Source organism: Talpa europaea (genome assembly GCF_964194135.1).
Source record: "Talpa europaea genome assembly, chromosome: 8".
Taxonomy (NCBI): Eukaryota; Metazoa; Chordata; class Mammalia; order Eulipotyphla; family Talpidae; genus Talpa; species Talpa europaea.
This window is the reverse complement of record NC_140075.1, coordinates 71,144,928-71,161,516: the sequence shown is the minus strand read 5'-3', so window position 1 is coordinate 71,161,516 and position 16,589 is coordinate 71,144,928. Positions and strand designations below refer to the sequence as shown.

General features: G+C 38.9%; 1 protein-coding gene across 1 annotated transcript in view; it reads left to right on the top strand.

Annotated features, from left to right (window-relative positions):
• Positions 1–311: 311 nt before the first annotated feature.
• SNX6 (sorting nexin 6) overlaps positions 312–16,589 on the top strand; it is a gene marked incomplete at both ends in the record, with an annotated part of 43,318 nt that continues 27,040 nt past the window's right edge. Inside the window, 5 exon segments of the mRNA XM_084240908.1 lie at positions 312–348; positions 351–427; positions 12,692–12,796; positions 13,405–13,515; positions 14,935–15,056. Coding sequence (XP_084097034.1) covers positions 312–348; positions 351–427; positions 12,692–12,796; positions 13,405–13,515; positions 14,935–15,056 — 452 coding nt within the window.

Here is a 16,589-nt window from a genome sequence, read left to right as displayed (position 1 = left end):
GCCACGCGGGTCTGGGCCTACCAGCCCTCTCTAACCTGGGTGCTTCGACCTTGACCTTAGCGTGCGCGGTCGTCCGTCTCTCGCGGACCCAGGCCCCCTACGCCGCGACGGGGCGGGGCGGGGCTGAGCCGAGGCCCCGCCCACTCTCGCTGCCACCCACCCCCTCCGGCCCGCGACGCAGTGCGCGCCTGCGCCGTCCCTCGCCTCGGAGCAGCCATGATGGTGGGTGTTCTCAGCGGCGCCGAGCCCCGGGCGCGCGGTGGGGGCGGCGGGCGCGGGGCGGGTGCGGGGGCCGCGCTGGCCTGACACTAATGACTCCCTTTGTGTCTCCCCTCCCCTCCCCTCTTCCCTGGCGTGCTGGTCCTCGCCGACCCCACAGGAAGGCCTGGACGACGGCCCCGACTTCCTCTCGGAGGAGGACCGCGGAGTAAGTTCTGGCTTCTCGCTCGCGGAACCCACCCTCCCTCCGCCTCAGCCCCCCGTCGTGTTACTGGGAGGGGTCCCCGGCCTTGAGGCACCGCTCCCAGCCGGCTTTCTTTCGGTTTCCTCGCTGCCCCGCGCCCCGCCCTCTTGCAGCCCTTCCTCCCTCGGGGCCGCTCTGTTCTGATTTCCCGGAGACCCGCGGCGGCTTCTCATCCCCAGCTCCATCTCCGCTGGGCTTCCTCCCCCTCCGGGATCGGGGTACAGGTGGGGAAGTGGAGATGGAGACGGGAGCTGGGCACCCCCAACCCCACTACTTTGGGAGCTATAAAACCCCTTCTCAGACCTTTCTGGCGACACCCCTAATTTTCTCCCCTGGTGGACTTCTCGGACTCGCTCCTGCCCACCCTTTTCTCTCTAAAATAAATATAGTATAGGCTTGTAATATTCTTTTTACAAGGAATTTTACAGTTGCTGAATCTTAAATGCTTCTCCAGTATCCTACCAGATTTGAAAAGCGCTGGTAGCCCGCAGACCTTTACAAATCCTCTTAGAGAGTTCTCTTAGTGGTGTCTTGAGGCGAAGTGCATTCCCTTCGGAAAGGACCTTCAGGGCTCGAGTCCTCCCTTCTACTCTCGCCCCGTTTGCTTTGTACAAGTGCACTTGAAAGATGTTGCTATATGGTTATTGCATCTCAGCAAGTCTCCTTCACATAACGAACCTGCGCTTTAGTTTTCCATTTTGCTTTTATATGTTAGGTAATGTGAGAAACATATCTGTTAGTTGATTTTTGGCAGGTGATAAAATATTCTTATAGAATATTACTGTTTTTTAATCAGATGAGGTAGTAGTAACTGATGACCTGTATAAAGCTTTCAAATGGTAAGAAAGATGCGGAGGGTGCTGCATACTTTTCTTTTGTAAATGAGGTTATAATTTCTCAGTTTACACGAAAGCATCATTTAGGATTTCTAGTTGGTGCAAAAGCGTCATATAGTATTTCTGATTGTGTCTAAAATTTTTAGTTTCTAATGAATTTTAAAACTGTGTAAATGTACGTGTATCTTCTGAGAAGATTGTGGAGTTGGATGACCACTTACAAGTTATATTTTGGATATTAACATAGGGGCAACCAGTAGACTTCCTTAATGATCTGAGAGAAATTGATTATAGCACAAGAAATTGTTTTTTTAAAATACAAAGCATGTAATCTTTCTTTAGATGACAACTTTGTGTCTTTTTTTTTTTCTGCTTATCAGGAAAAGAAAACACAGTTTGCTCTGTTGTAAAATTTAACTAATGTTTAGTGAAATTATTAAGTATGTTCATGTGGAAAGTACAGTATTTTCTGGTGAATATTGTGTTCATGGCATCATGCCTTTACTTTAGTAAGTTTGGTTTGGAACTGGAAGCTTTTAAGTAGTACATCAAAAAAGTCTTATATATTACAAAATTAAAATGAGAAGAAGAAAATGAGCATGGCTGACCAGGAGGTTCTTGTAGAATCTCCTAGACGAAAATTTTATTACGAAAATGGAAAAAAATCATTACTGTGAAAGCAGTCAGAATGTCATGATGAATACACACACATGTCCAGTTCTTGTTTTTCTCCTGTGGAACTGAGTGAATCATCATAATAATTATAGCTGGGTATTCTGTTGAGCACTGTATCAGACTTACTTCACTAACCCACATCATCCTTGTGAAGCCTTTAGTATTTAGTAGCCCTCTTTATGGATGAGAAATCTGAAATTCAGAAACTAAGTAGGCTTAGATAAGACAATCAGTGAGTGGGAGAAGTGGACTTGAAACCATTTTTTGACATCAGGACCGCATATTTCCTTTTTTTTTTTTTTTTAAGATTTATTTATTTATACAAGAACGGGGGTACAGGTCAGAGACGTGGGAGGGGTGAGAGAATTCACCAGATTGAGCAGGGAACAGAACAGGCAGACAGACCAAAGCCACTGCTGAGGGGAGCAGCGGGCAAGGCAGGAGAGGTCTGCCACACCACATGGGTTTCTCCCTGGCTGGCCAGAATCGAACCCACACTGCAGAGGCTGCGGACAGCTTCACAGTGCAGTGTTCAACCCGCTATGCCACCGGGGAAGGCCCAGGACCACATATTTCTTAAAGTGGCCTTGAAATACTTTCATCAGAAGCACCTGGGACTTTTGAAAAACAAACGTTTCTGGGTCTACACCCTAGTTAATCAGTATCTCTTGAGATGGGAGGACAGATAACTTTTAAAAAAGTACCCTCGAAGAGTCTATTGTACACTGATAAATTTGAGTATGACTACACAAAGTTATCCTATTTCCTCATTTAAGGAACAGAAACATCTGATGTGTTTAAATTTCCTTATATTGTGTTTGTCCTGATAGAAATAGATTGCTGAAATTAGAATTTTTAGGTGTTGCACTTTTAGTTTAGATTATCTTTTTCAGCCTTTTAAGAAAGAGTTTAGTTTGATTATTTTAGATTATCTTGTTGAACCTTTTAAGAAAAGGTAGAGGAAAAAACATACAGTGCATATTTGATATGAATTGCAAATGGAAAATTAGATGCAAAAATAATGATACAGGCGTTTCATACAAAGCATGAAGTGAGCAAAATTAAAGTCAGTGTTTGAAAATAAATTTTTAAACAGCTTTAAATTTTCGCCACTATATTTGGAACAGAAGAGAATCTTGCAACCTTAAGAAAATACTGTTTTGTAAGAAACCTAAAAAGCAGACTATTCTTAAATACACAGTATTAGGAAGAAATACTACATTATTTCACTCATTTGGATTATAAAGAAACAAAACAAAACAAAACCAGATGAAACTGATCCAAAACAAATCCTAGAAATCTGACTATAGAATTAAAACTAGCAGAGGTGGGGAGGTTGAAGGGAAGGGGCCCAGTGGACTATGATGGAAGATTTTGAGTGCTTTTGTGGTAGGTGTGATATGATGTGGTAACATTCATCTGAAAAGGTGTAACCTATATCCCTAAATTATATACACTGTTGCAAACCAAGGTTACCTCAATAAAAAGTAATAAAATAAAAAGAATACACAGTACTGAAAATTATTGGCCATATTTTGATCTCTTAGGCCACATCTCTGCATCATAGGGTACTTTTCCCTCACATTAAGGACAGTAACATATTATTTAGTAAACAAATGAACCCTTTGAACTGCACAGTTCTGATGTGCTTGTTATAAAAGAGCAGTGGGTAGCTGCATAATGACATAATTCTCTTTAGCATTTGATTTGAATTTTAAATAATATGTTTATTTTCAAAATTACTTCAGGTGGAGTAACTACACCTCCCTTGGATTTCTAGTCCTCTGTGTTCCTTATCTTCATTAATGTCATCATTTTCCAGTCATGCTGCCAAGAAACTTCTGAATCATATCCTTCATTGCCATATCTGAACAGTCACTGGGTTGGTTAATTTCACCTCAGAAATGTTTATACCATCTTTTATTTGCTATCTCTTGCCTGGATTGTGGCAATACTAGTCACTGATCTCTATCTCTAGTCTTTATACTATAAAATCCAAACTTCACGTTACGTCTGGTTACTCACCTAAAATGGTTAAATCATATATTGCCATTCGACAGAGACGTACTTGCACCTTGTAACTTTCACAGTAAGGTCCAAGGCAACATCTAACACCTTTCATAACTCTTTCAGGCTGACTTTACTTCCAAATATGCCCGCTTCTCAGCATACTTTATTGATAGTTTTCTTTCTTTTTTTTTTAAAGATTTATTTATTTATTTATGCATACAAGAGCTGGGGTATAAGCCAGAGGTGTGGGTGAGAAGGGGCGAGAGGATTCACTAGAGACAGAGTGGGGAGCAGAACAGGTGAGTTGACTGAAATACACTGCTGAGGGGAGCAGTGAGCAAGAAAGGAGACATCTGCTGCACCATGTGGGTCAGCTCCCTGGCCCGGAATCGAACTCATGTTCCAGTGGCTGGTGATAGCTTCATAGTACTGAGACTTAACTCCTGGCACCACCAGGGAGGCCTGTTATAATTTACTTGTCATTGTCCAAACATCTTTGCACTTTAATGACTACATTATGCTTTTTCTGGAGTGCTTTTTTTTCTCATTTTTTCCCCCAAAGAAATTTGACTTCATCTTTCAAGACTTGCCCAGATATTTGCATTTTCACTTGAACTTACTCAGCATTTACTGATAGTTATTTAAGATAAAAATATAGCATAGATTGCGTTGGCAGAGGATAAAATAAATATTGACGGAAGAATAAGTTCCTCCCCTGATACCCTCACAATATAGTGAGGGATTTATAATAAAGTGCCATGAGATGACTAAGGAGATAATGTGTTTAATTTGGGAGAAAGCGGAATAATGTCGACAATAGCTACACACTGACGTAGCATTTACTGCATGCCAGGAACTTTACATATATCAAATCAATTCTCAGATCCCTGGAAATAGCTGTTACGGTTATTCCTACTTACAAGGAGAATAGGTTCACGGAGATTTAATACCCTGCCCAAGGTCATATAGCTGGTACAAGCTAGATTCAAACTGGGCTAGTCTAGCTCTTGGTCCTACTCTCTAATCTATGCTGTCCTCTAAATCAGATAAGCTTGGGCCTCCCGGTGGCGCAATGGTTGAGCGCTGGGTTGTGAAGCTGCCTGCAGCCTCTGCAGCACCGGTTCGATCCCCCGCTGCTCCCCGGCCACCGGAGGAGGGTCCCACATGGCGCGCAGACCTCTCCTGCTGCCCGCTGCTCCCCTCAGCAGTGTACCTCGGTCCATCTGCCTGCTCTTCTCCCCGCTCTGGCTCTGGTGAATTCTCTCACCCTCCCGCGCTTCTGACTGTATCCAGTGCTTGTATGTATAAATAAATAAATCAGATAAACTTTAAATGTTGATCAGGAATTTTGTAGGCTCTCAGGGAAGAGGAAGACTTGCTAGCAGAGAGGGGAGCTTGTGTAGGTAAATTCACCTGAAGCGTTTGTTTTTACAGGAAGCCAGGGTTGCAAAGGTAGATATAGATAGAACAGATAGAGTGTAAGTCATGTAATGATAAAAAACTTCAAGCAGTGGGAAGTCTTGAGGGATTTTAAGCTGGAAAAGACTTATGCCTGCCCCAAAGGTAAAATAGCATTGTAGATTATTCTGATGGGAGTGCAGATTGTTTAGGAGATAGACTTGAGAGGGCATAGTGGTTGAATGGTTGAAGAGGTACATGGACAGGGCAAAGGAGGAGAAAAGGAACAATTATACAGGAGAGACAAAGTTGGAAGGTAGATGATAAGTTTGGTTTAGATATATTGGATTTGAAGTGCTTTTGAGGCCTCTAATCCCTCTAATGCCAAAAGAGATTGTAAGATCTGTAAGAGTGAGTATTAAGTCTTTTCACAGCTCTTTTCCTAGCACCTAGGACTGTCATTGGCACACTGAGGGCATTGAATTGAATAAGTGAATACATCCCAGTAGATAATTCTAGTTAGTAACTTGAAATTCTAATTGGGAGCTTAGAATAAGAGGTTGGAGTTGAAGGTAATACATTTAGGCGTTATTAGTCAAGTAGCTGTGTTGCCAAGACTGGGGGGTGGGGGGGTGGGGACCCAGTATTTAAGGGCCAAGGAGAAGAAATCAATGAATGATGGGCCTGAGAGGGATTGGAGGAGAATAATAAAATCTCCAGAAGTTTTGAGAGTTTTAAGGAGTAAATGATTGGAATGATCACCAAGGCAAAATACTGCAGAAAAGCCAAGAATACTGAAAAGTGTTGTATTTGGAAATTAGGTACTTGATATGTGAAGGTTTTGTGAGACCAAGGCTAACTTGACTAGAAGAGCAGTATATGAGGGCCTCCCTGGTGGCACAAGGGGTTAAATACAGCACTGTGAAGCTGTCTGCAGCCTCTGCAGCCTCTGCAACACCAGCACTGGTTGGTCAGGGAGCGACCCACATGGCACAGCAGACCTCTCCGGTTTTGCCTGCTGCTCCCCTCAGCAGTGTATTTCAGTCAATCTCCCTGTTCTGTTACCCACTCTGACTCTGGTGAATCTTCTCACCCCCCGCACTTCTGGCTTGTACCCCAATTCTCATATGCCTAAATAAATAAATCTTTAAAAAAAAAAACTGTGTGAGGACAGAAAGATCAAATGCTCAGAAGAACAGCTGAGCTCTCCACAAGATGCCACTCTGATGAGAATATGGAGAAAATGGTAAAGCTAAAGTTTTATTTGTAGGAAGATTTATTGATAGCTCTTAAGGAAAAACAGCTGCTAGTGTATATTTCTCTGGCATGTGGAAGACAAAGTTGCTTGTTGAGACTGGGGAGTGGAAATGTGATAGAGGTTTGAGGTAAAAGTTGAAAATAGTTTCTGGATGGGATCAGAGGGTTGCTGAGCAGATCGGCTCAGGACTGTTGAGTGGTTTTAAGAGCCTGATGCTGTTTGGGGACAGTTTCTAGTGGACTGTTATAAATAGTTGTGACTTTTCTCTAGCCACACTGACCTGCTTAAAAAGCAGAGAATGGTGATGGTTGAATTGATGATAAGGATGGGAATTTGGAAGCCAGGTATGGCAAACAGCATTGGGAATAGATAAGACCATCAAGAAAAGGCATTAAGGGCCTCCCTGGTGCCGCAGCGGTTGAGCACTGGGTTGTGAAGCTGCCTGCAGCCTCTGCAGCGCCGGTTCCATCCCTGGCTGCTCCCTGGCCAAAGGCCACCGGAGGAGGGTCCCACATGGCGTGCAGACCTCTCCTGCTGCCCGCTGCTCCCCTCAGCAGTGTACTTCAGTCTGCCTGCTCTGCTCCCTGCTCTGGCTCTGGTGAATTCTCTCACCCTCCCGTGCTTCTGACTGCACCCAGTGCTTGTATAAATAAATAAAAATAAATCTTTAAAAAAAAAAAAAAGAAAGAAAGAAAAGGCATTGAAGTGATATTACTACCCTAGTAATGATTCGTTGTTTCTGGTATGATACATGAAAGGAAATTTGATTGCATTGTCAGTTTCCAAAAAATGAATGTATAATCAACCATTAATGTAACTGGGTACACAGGACATACAGTAATAATGGAAATGATGTGTTATAGGGTTCCAAAATCATAACTGGGCTGAGTGAAATAAGAGTAAAATTTGGCTTGAATTTAGGATTTTTTTTTTTTTTTGTATATTTTAAAAAGGATAGGTTTATTAGGAAAAGGAGAAAGGCGCCTGCATATTCACAGGTGGGCAGGAGAGCTCAAATTTAGGATCTTAATGGAATTTGCTTATCTGTCTCGTGGAGTTTTTTTTCATTGATTCTACTATAAATACCTGAAAACAGTTTTTTAGCCCACTTATGATTACCCCCATTCTTCTCTCCAATCAATATTTGTTGAGGATCATCGGTGGGACTATAACAACAAACAAACAAAAGTGTATGTCCTCATAGAACTGACATTCTAATTGGGGAGGATCATTAATCATTAAAAAATATATAGTTTGTGTTTCTCTGGTGGCACAGGGGTTAAAGACAGTGCTATCAAGTTACCGCCAGCCACTGCAGCATGAGTTCGATCCCCAGCCTGCCCAGGAGCAACCCACATGGCGCAGCAGACCTCTCCTGCCTCTCCCCCTGCTTCCCTCAGCAGGGTGTTTCAGTAGATTTGCCTGTTCTGTTCCTCACTCTCTCTGGTGAACACACACACACACACACACACCCGCACCTCTGGCCTAAACCCCAGTTCTTGTATGCATAAATAAATCTTAAAAAAAAAAACCATTTTTATGTATATATATATGTGTGTGTGTGTGTATGTGTGTGTGTGTATAATAAGTGCTATAAAAAATAAGAGAGGGATAGGGGTTATTTGAGGGTAAGGGTGGTTGAACTACATTTTTAGATAGGGTGATCAGGAAAGACCTTTCTGAGATAGTGGCATTTCTATATAGATTTAAAGGAATAAAGGAGTGAGCCATGCAGACAGATACCTGGGGATCAATAAGAGTAAAGACTTCTAAAGTGGTGTATGCTAGTGTGTTCAAGGAACAAGGAGGCCATATGGCAGGACTTCAGTGAACCACATTAGTCAGATGGTACTAGCTGCAGATTTTTAGGGTGTGGTGAACCACTGTAAGAACTTTTGCTTTTCTCTAAGTGAGCAGCCATTAGGTTTTGAGCAGAGGAATGATTTCTAATTTAATGGGGATTATTCTGTTGGATCTGTGGGAATAGATTGAAGAGTAGCAAAGGCAGGCGTAAGATGCCATTTGGGAGACTTGGAACATTCAGTTATTTTCCTTCCTCCATCCATCCATCTGTATACATTTACTTTTCTCGCAAAAGATAAGCAACTGATTTTTTTAGGAATGTTCTAAAGCAGGAAAAGAAAACTGTAATAAACTAGTAGTGAATTTCTTCATTAAGTAATTATATGTGGAGAATTAATCCATCAGCAATAAGACAGTGTCTTTATTTTTCTGGTGATAGTGTGTTTGTTTTGCTTTTTCTGTCCTAGTCATTTTCTTGATCATGACACAAATGTTTAACTTGTCTCTGATGAAAGAAAATACATGTATTGATCCAGATCAAGATAAATGTATTGTAACTGGAATTTCCTCAAACTGACCTCACTGGTTGTAGAAATTTTTTTTTAAAGATTTATTTATTTATGCATACAAGAGCTGGCATACAGGCCAGAGGTGGGGAGGGGTGAAAGGATTCACCAGAGACAGAGTGGGAAACAGAATAGGCAGATTGACTGAAATACGCTGCTGAGGGGAGCAGCGGGTGAGTCAGGAGAGGCCTACTGTGCCATGTGGGTCACCTCCCTGGCCGGGGATTGAACTTGTGCTGTGGTGGTTGAGATAGCATCATAGTGCTGAAGCTTAACCCCTTGTGCCACCAGGGAGGCCCCTGGTTGTAGAAATTAAACATCAGTTATAAATTGTTTGCTCTGACTGTCTCCCTTCATAAAAACACTATGAAATTGTGGGATTTTCTCTAAATAAAAAAGAAAATATATCTGGAGAGTCTGTGTACATCTTATGTTCTTATGTACACTAAATTTATAATACGGTATTTTATCAAATGTAAGGTGCAGTTGAAGTAATACAAAAAATAATTGCCTGTTGAACTTTGCCTGTTGAACATTGTCATTAGTTGAAAGACATCCCTGTTTCAGATATATGAGAACGAAAAATATGCATCTAGAATTGATGAACTAGAATAGTACATTAGCTTTCAGTGAAATTTTTGTGTTATGTCAGGGATGATAATATTGTATTGGCTAACTTTCTTATACATCTTAGTTGTTAAAAACAGAACTTAAAAAAACAGTGTATCCAATAAAAAATCCTTTATTTCTGCTTTTCTCCATAGACTTAGGAAATGGGAAAGAACTATTTGAGTTTTTTTGTAAAGATTTATTTATTTATGCATACAAGAGCTGGGGTACAGGCCAGAGGTGTGGAGGGGTGAGAGGATTCACCAGAGACAGAGTGGGGAACAGAACAGGCAGACTGACCGAAGTACACTGCTGAGGGGAGCAGTGGGGCAAGTTAGGAGAGGTCTGCTGGGCCATGTGGGTTGCTCCCTGGCTGGTCAGGAATCGAACTCAATGCTGCAGTGGCTGCAGATAGCTTCATAGGTTGCGTCTTAACCCTTGCGCTACCAGGGAAGCCTCTTGAGATTTAAATTGTATATAGGAACTGACTGTAGTGAAGTGCAATATCAATATGAACACTTTAGCTGGTATTTTCAACTTACTATGAAATATAAATTAAAAAATTCAGAATTTCACTGTCAGAATTCTGTTGTGACCGTATTTGTGATTCATGCACATTTTTCTGAGATCAATTCTAGAGCTCAGTTATTAAAGGAATGAAAAGGACAAATGATAGGTTTCATTAAAGCTGTTAAGGCAAAAAAGAAAAGTTGTTACGGCAATCTGTGAGTGGATCATATGCTTTCATAAGCATACAGGAGAAAATTTACAGACGAGTCAGAAAATAAGGAAGTAGAGACCTAAAAGTAAAGTTGTTAAAAGGAATGAGGGAACCTGTAGGGATGATGGAAATGTTCCATATCATCATTATGGTGCTGATTACATGAGTGTTTCCTGTATGTTTGTTAAAATGCTTCAAATTATATACTTAAAATATGGATATCATTTTATGTAAACTATACTTTAAAAAATGCAATCTAAGACCCAAAGTGGTAAATATAAATTATAGGATTTTTTTTTTTAAAAATTTATTTATGCATAAAAGAACTGGGGTACAGGCCAGAGGTACAGGTGTGAGAGGATTCACCAGAGACAGAGTGGGGAGCAGAACAGGCGAATCCACTGAAACACACTGCTGAGGGGAGCAGCAGGTGAGACAGGAGAGGTCTACTGCACCATGTAGGTTATCTCCCTGGCTGGGGATCGAACTTGTGCTGCAGTGGCTGTGGATAGCTGTGCTGTGACAACCCCTTGTGCCATCAGGGAGGCCCCCATACTACAATTTTTAAGACTATTTCCCTGAGGAATCTGTTTTGGATAGGTCTGTGGTCTGGCCTACGATTCTGTATTTTTAACAAGCAAGCAGGGTGAGTCTTATATTTGGGAAATGCTAAACTAGGCAATGAAAACAAAAATCGGAGAAATGCTAAGATTATTCCCGAAAAGTATGATAAATTTATTAGTCTCCTTTGCTGCTATAACAAATTACCACAAACTTTGTGGTTTAATACAACAAATATTTATTCTCTCGTAGTTCCGTAGGCCAGAAGTCCAAAATCAGTATCACTAAAATGAAGTCAAGGTGTGGGCAGGGCCACACTCCCTCTGAGGTTCTAGCGACGACAGTTATTTATCTCTTCCAGCTTCTGGTGACTGCCCAAAGTGCTTGATTTGTGCCTCTATAACTCTAATCTATGCTTTTGTAGTGCCTTTGCCATCTCTCTCCTTTGTGTTAAATCTCCTTCTGCTTCCTCTTCTGAGGGTACATGTAATTGCATTCAAGGGTCACGTGGATAATCCAGGATAATCTCCCCATTTTAACGACTTTAATGACACCTGCAAAATCTTTTTTTGCCAGGTAGAGTAATATCCGTAGTTCCAGGGATTTGAATGTAAGTAAAGAGAAAAAAGGAAACATGTTTTAAACTAGAATTAAAGTAAGGGACTAGAAGAGGTATGGACAAACTTGATAAGCTAAATAGAAACAAGAAAATCAAAGAATGAAATAGACTGTTGTTTACAGTATTAGAGGCATAAAGTTATTTGAAAAATGAAAAAGAAAACTTGTTATAATTTCATTTCTTTTTATCAGACAATGGAGTACATGTAGAATTGAGTACAATAATGAATTTTTAGACATTTTACATGTTTAAAACTATGTAAGTTTATAGTATAAAGTGTAGAAAATTTGATTAGTTGAAAATAACATAAGCTTATTCAAGTTAACAATAAAATTGTCGTTAAAACCCATTATAGGGCCTCCCAGGTGGCACAGCTGGTTGAGTGCAGCACTGTGAAGCTGTCCGCAGCCTTTGCAGTGCGGGTTCGATTCCTGGCTGGCCAAGGAGATACCTACATGGCGCAGCAGACCTCTCCTGTCTCGCCTGCTACTCCCCTCAGCAGTGTTTCCAGTCTGTCTGCGTGTTCTGCCCCCCCCACCCCGCCCCCCACCATCTCTAGTGAATTCTCTCACCCTCCCGTGCCTCTGGCCTGTACCCCAGTTCTTGTATAAGTAAATAAATATTTTTAAATAAAACCCATCATAGATAGTAGCACCCAGTTTAAACTCTTTAATTTCTTCTGTGAATCTGAAGTTGGAATTTATGCAATGTTATTTACTTTTTTAAAAACATATCTACTCATTCTATAACCAGTAGTACAAAATGAAATAGAATGTTACTTTTTTCCATTATTAATAAAGTTAATCCCATTTGATGAGAAACTTCACACAAAATTAAAAAACTCATCTTCTGATCACAGGATCTGTTATCCTTGCACCACCAGGGAGGCCCTTGGTTTAATTTTTTAGGTAAGACTGCAATGGATCATGGTTAGCACGTTAACTCATATAAAGCAAAGTATATAATTGAATAATGTATAGTAAAATTGGTTGAGATAATAACATACATAGCAAAGCACTTGCCCCAAGATACGTAAGTTAAATAAACTTGAGTACTTTTTTTAGATTTAAGATTTAGTTTTGTTTTTTGTGTTGTCTGAATGAAAGACATTGAAGAATGAAATTATATAAAAAGCACACAAATTTTGTTAAGGCATTATTTTCTTTTTCTAGCTTAAAGCAATTAATGTAGATCTTCAAAGTGATGCTGCTCTACAGGTGGACATTTCTGATGCTCTTAGTGAGAGAGATAAAGTAAAATTCACTGTTCACACAAAGGTAAATGATTCTGTACTTGTATTATTTTAGTTATTTATTATGCTAATGTTACTTATGTAGTATGTTTACTGGAACTTTGGTTTTGAACTTAGAAACTACTATAGTGTAATAATTCGTTGCTGTTTGAACAAAAAAGTTTTAAAGAAATGTACTTTTTATGCTTTTTAAAATTAACATTTAAAATTTAATGACAAAACCTAGACATAATGCAGATTTAATTTTCTCAAGACTTTTAAAAATATCTCTTACCATGCTTGTTATTTTAATTTTGTTGTGTTCTTTCAATTAATCATTTACTACTTAAAGAGTGTCCTATTTTCAGATTTCAGTTCTCATGCACATTTTCAGATTGCAGGTCTATTTTCCTTTGTTTGAATAGTTGAGTTTGATACATATTAAAAGGAAAACATCTAATTAACAGTAGCAGTACAATATAGGAAGAGGCTGTTAATTTATTTTCTCCAGGTTCCCAGGATAATTTTTAAATATATCAGGATTTTCATAGTGAAGTTTAAAAACTGAAAATCTTTCATATATTTTATAAAATATTTATTAAAAACTTTCAAGTGTAATTTGATTTTTATTCTAGAAAATCTCTATCTTTGCAGAGTTCATTGCCAAATTTTAAACAAAATGAGTTTTCTGTTGTTCGACAACATGAGGAATTTATCTGGCTGCACGATTCCTTTGTTGAAAATGAAGACTATGCAGGTTATATCGTAAGTGTTGAGGTTCCATTTTAATCCTGTTTTCTGGGAGCTTTTTAGATATTTTATTATGTGTTGAAATGTTGTTTAGCATATTTAATGAACTGATACAATTTTTTCAATTGCCAATTAAAAAACAAAATTGCTGCCACCTTTTGTCTTGAGTTGTTTGGGAGTATGGGGGTATATTATATGCTTCCTCCTTTAAACTTAAATTTTTCTGTTCATTAGAATTGAAATGGATGGCTTGTCCTAGGGATTAATAAAGGACACATTACAAGCCATACTGGTTTTAAATTCTTAAGTAGACAGGTATTTAGGGTTGGAAGACTTCATAAGAGGTTATCCAATCCTAAGTATGCACCAGATGTTGTGACTAGCAGTTGACCATACTCAAGATTTCTGAAATCATCCTGACCTCATTCATTTGCTTCTTTTTCTTTCTGTAACTCAGAGTTCAATAGACAGCGACAGTGCATTTTTGTTTTTGTTTTTTTTTTTTACCATTACCAGTTTATATAAAGAATACAGTTCAGGAATAGCCATATGTAAGAAATGCATAAGACAAGGTATGGAGGAGTGGAAGTGGTGCAGAGCTTTCATGACCTTGCCTGGTACAACACTTTCCACCCTGCAAACATTTAATGTGTTCATCAACCCTGAATTTCCTCCTTTTCTTCCCATCCAGTTTCCATCCCCCCCACACCTCCCAATCTTCTTATATAATAGCACTTTCTTACTACTTTCTCCTACCATAAGCTGAATGTTCCTCAGAGACCAAGATCATGTCCTATTTATTTTTATATGTTTATTGCTCAACATCATGTCTGTATAAGTATCAGTGTGTACTAAACTATGCCTGATGTTTTAACTTTTACCCTTACTTAACTTTTCTTTCTCTTACTTGCTCTCTTTACTTCCATCATTTCCTTTTAGCCATTCTTTCTTGTAGACACTTCCTTCCAAGATAAATTTTTTTAGCATTCACAGATTTAAAAAGAAAAACACAATACCATAAAGAATAGTTACTATGAATTCATGCACTTAAAACAAACATACATTTATATTTAATCTTAACATGTACTTTTGAAAAATGGTGTGCTTATTTGGTATACATAATCATTTAGTATATGGTTGGAGTTTAATGCACCTACACGTTAACCCAAGACTCTGGGTTGCCACATAGGAATTTCTCTCTTAGAGTTTGGGAACTACTGTTTTAATACTGGAAAATCGTGTTCTGCTATATTTTTTCGTTGATGTAGAGGACCTAAAGGATCTTAACTTCTAGACCTAATCAAGTTCTCTGTCCTGAATTGGGATATTCCTGAAGCCTAGTTAATTCAAGATGTTTTTAGTCTTTCACAGTAGCAGTAGTACAACAGCTACAAGAACTGAAATCTATAAATTAGTGATTTGGCTCTCTTATAGATCCCACCAGCACCACCAAGACCTGACTTTGATGCTTCAAGGGAAAAACTACAGAAGCTTGGAGAAGGAGAAGGGTCCATGACAAAGGAAGAATTCACAAAGATGAAACAGGAACTGGAAGCGTATGTGTTTTTTGTAGTTGTTCTTTCTTTTATTAATTGTGCTTGTTTCAGTGCCCTTTTTGTGCTCTCTGATATCCCATCTCTTTATAATCATTTTCACCGTAGTGACACTGTTGGATGAGACAGGTTTAAGCCACACAACCAGTATTAACGATCATGATCAGAGCCCACAGGAAAATTATAGAATAATTATATACATTGAAAAATTCTTTAAGTTAATGTTTTATACATTCTTAAAATATAAAATGGAGGATTCGAAAGTTTATTTAACAAAAAAGCCAAAAGGAAAATAATGATTTTTTAAAGTGACATGTAAATTGTTTTTTATTTATAAGGCCTTAGTCATTCCCAACCTAGATCTCTTCTGTTGACATGTGTGTAATACCAAAAACTTCTATTTCTCATAGAAGTATGTAATGAGCAACTCTTTGCATATATTCTGTTTTCTTTTAAAAGAAATGTGTGAAGAGGTTGTATGCATTATTTACACGCTCCCTTTTTCTCTGCCTATGGCCTCTGGCTGCAGGGAATAGAATAGGAACAAAGTAAAGAGAAAATAGCTTTTAAATGCTTTTCATTAAATGATTATTTAATATAGTTTCATATATATATATTGGAAATGAATAAATCCTTAAACTATATTTGAATTTTAGTATATTTGCTGAAAATACAGAATCTTTCCCCTTTTATTAAACATTTGAAATTGAGATTTGTTGTATATTGATTCTCTGTATTTTGAAAGTTATCAAGGAAAGAATTTTCCTTGCGTTATCATCACCTCCATTACTCTTTTTCTGGTCATTTCTCCCCTTCATGTATTTCTTTTTGTTTTCCACTTAGTTTCATTTTTTAAGCATATATTCACTCTGCTACTAGACTCCTTTTCAGAATGCTGAACTCTCTTGACAAGATAAATGAGCAAGTAGATTTTCTTTGTCTACATGAAAGATGACAGATACCTTAAGAATTCTGTCAATGCTGGTACAGCAGTAGTCTGATAGCTGATACATGTATACGTTTACAGTTTCTAAGACTGAAACCAGAAATTAGCAGAGCACATTAGTATTGAAGAATCTGTGATTTTCCAGTGGCCCTGATCATGATTCTTTTGTGGTCTGGTTAGGGGTTGGATAACAGAGAACCTTGGGTTTATTCTACTGCTACCTCCATCCTCTGCATCCTTCTTTTTTGTCTTCACTGAATGACTACTCTCACAGAGATCAAACTTCTCCCAACATTGGTCCTGCTGGTTTGCTGGTATGTAAAACTTATCCTCCTTGCACGTAGTTGAAGCAAGAATATTGGGCCTTTCCTTGAGTGTTTCCCCTGCCCAAACTGACATTTATTATTGTATGAGCTCTATAATTCACTGATGAAATTAAATACTTTAAACATAATTCTTAAATATAATGGCAAAATTGTCTCTTCATGGCGTGTTTCTTGTGTGGTTGGGTCATTAGATGAAAATAATTATTAATGTTGAAAATAATGTTTATTGAGGTTTGGGTTTTGATTCTTTTTGTATAAAGATGT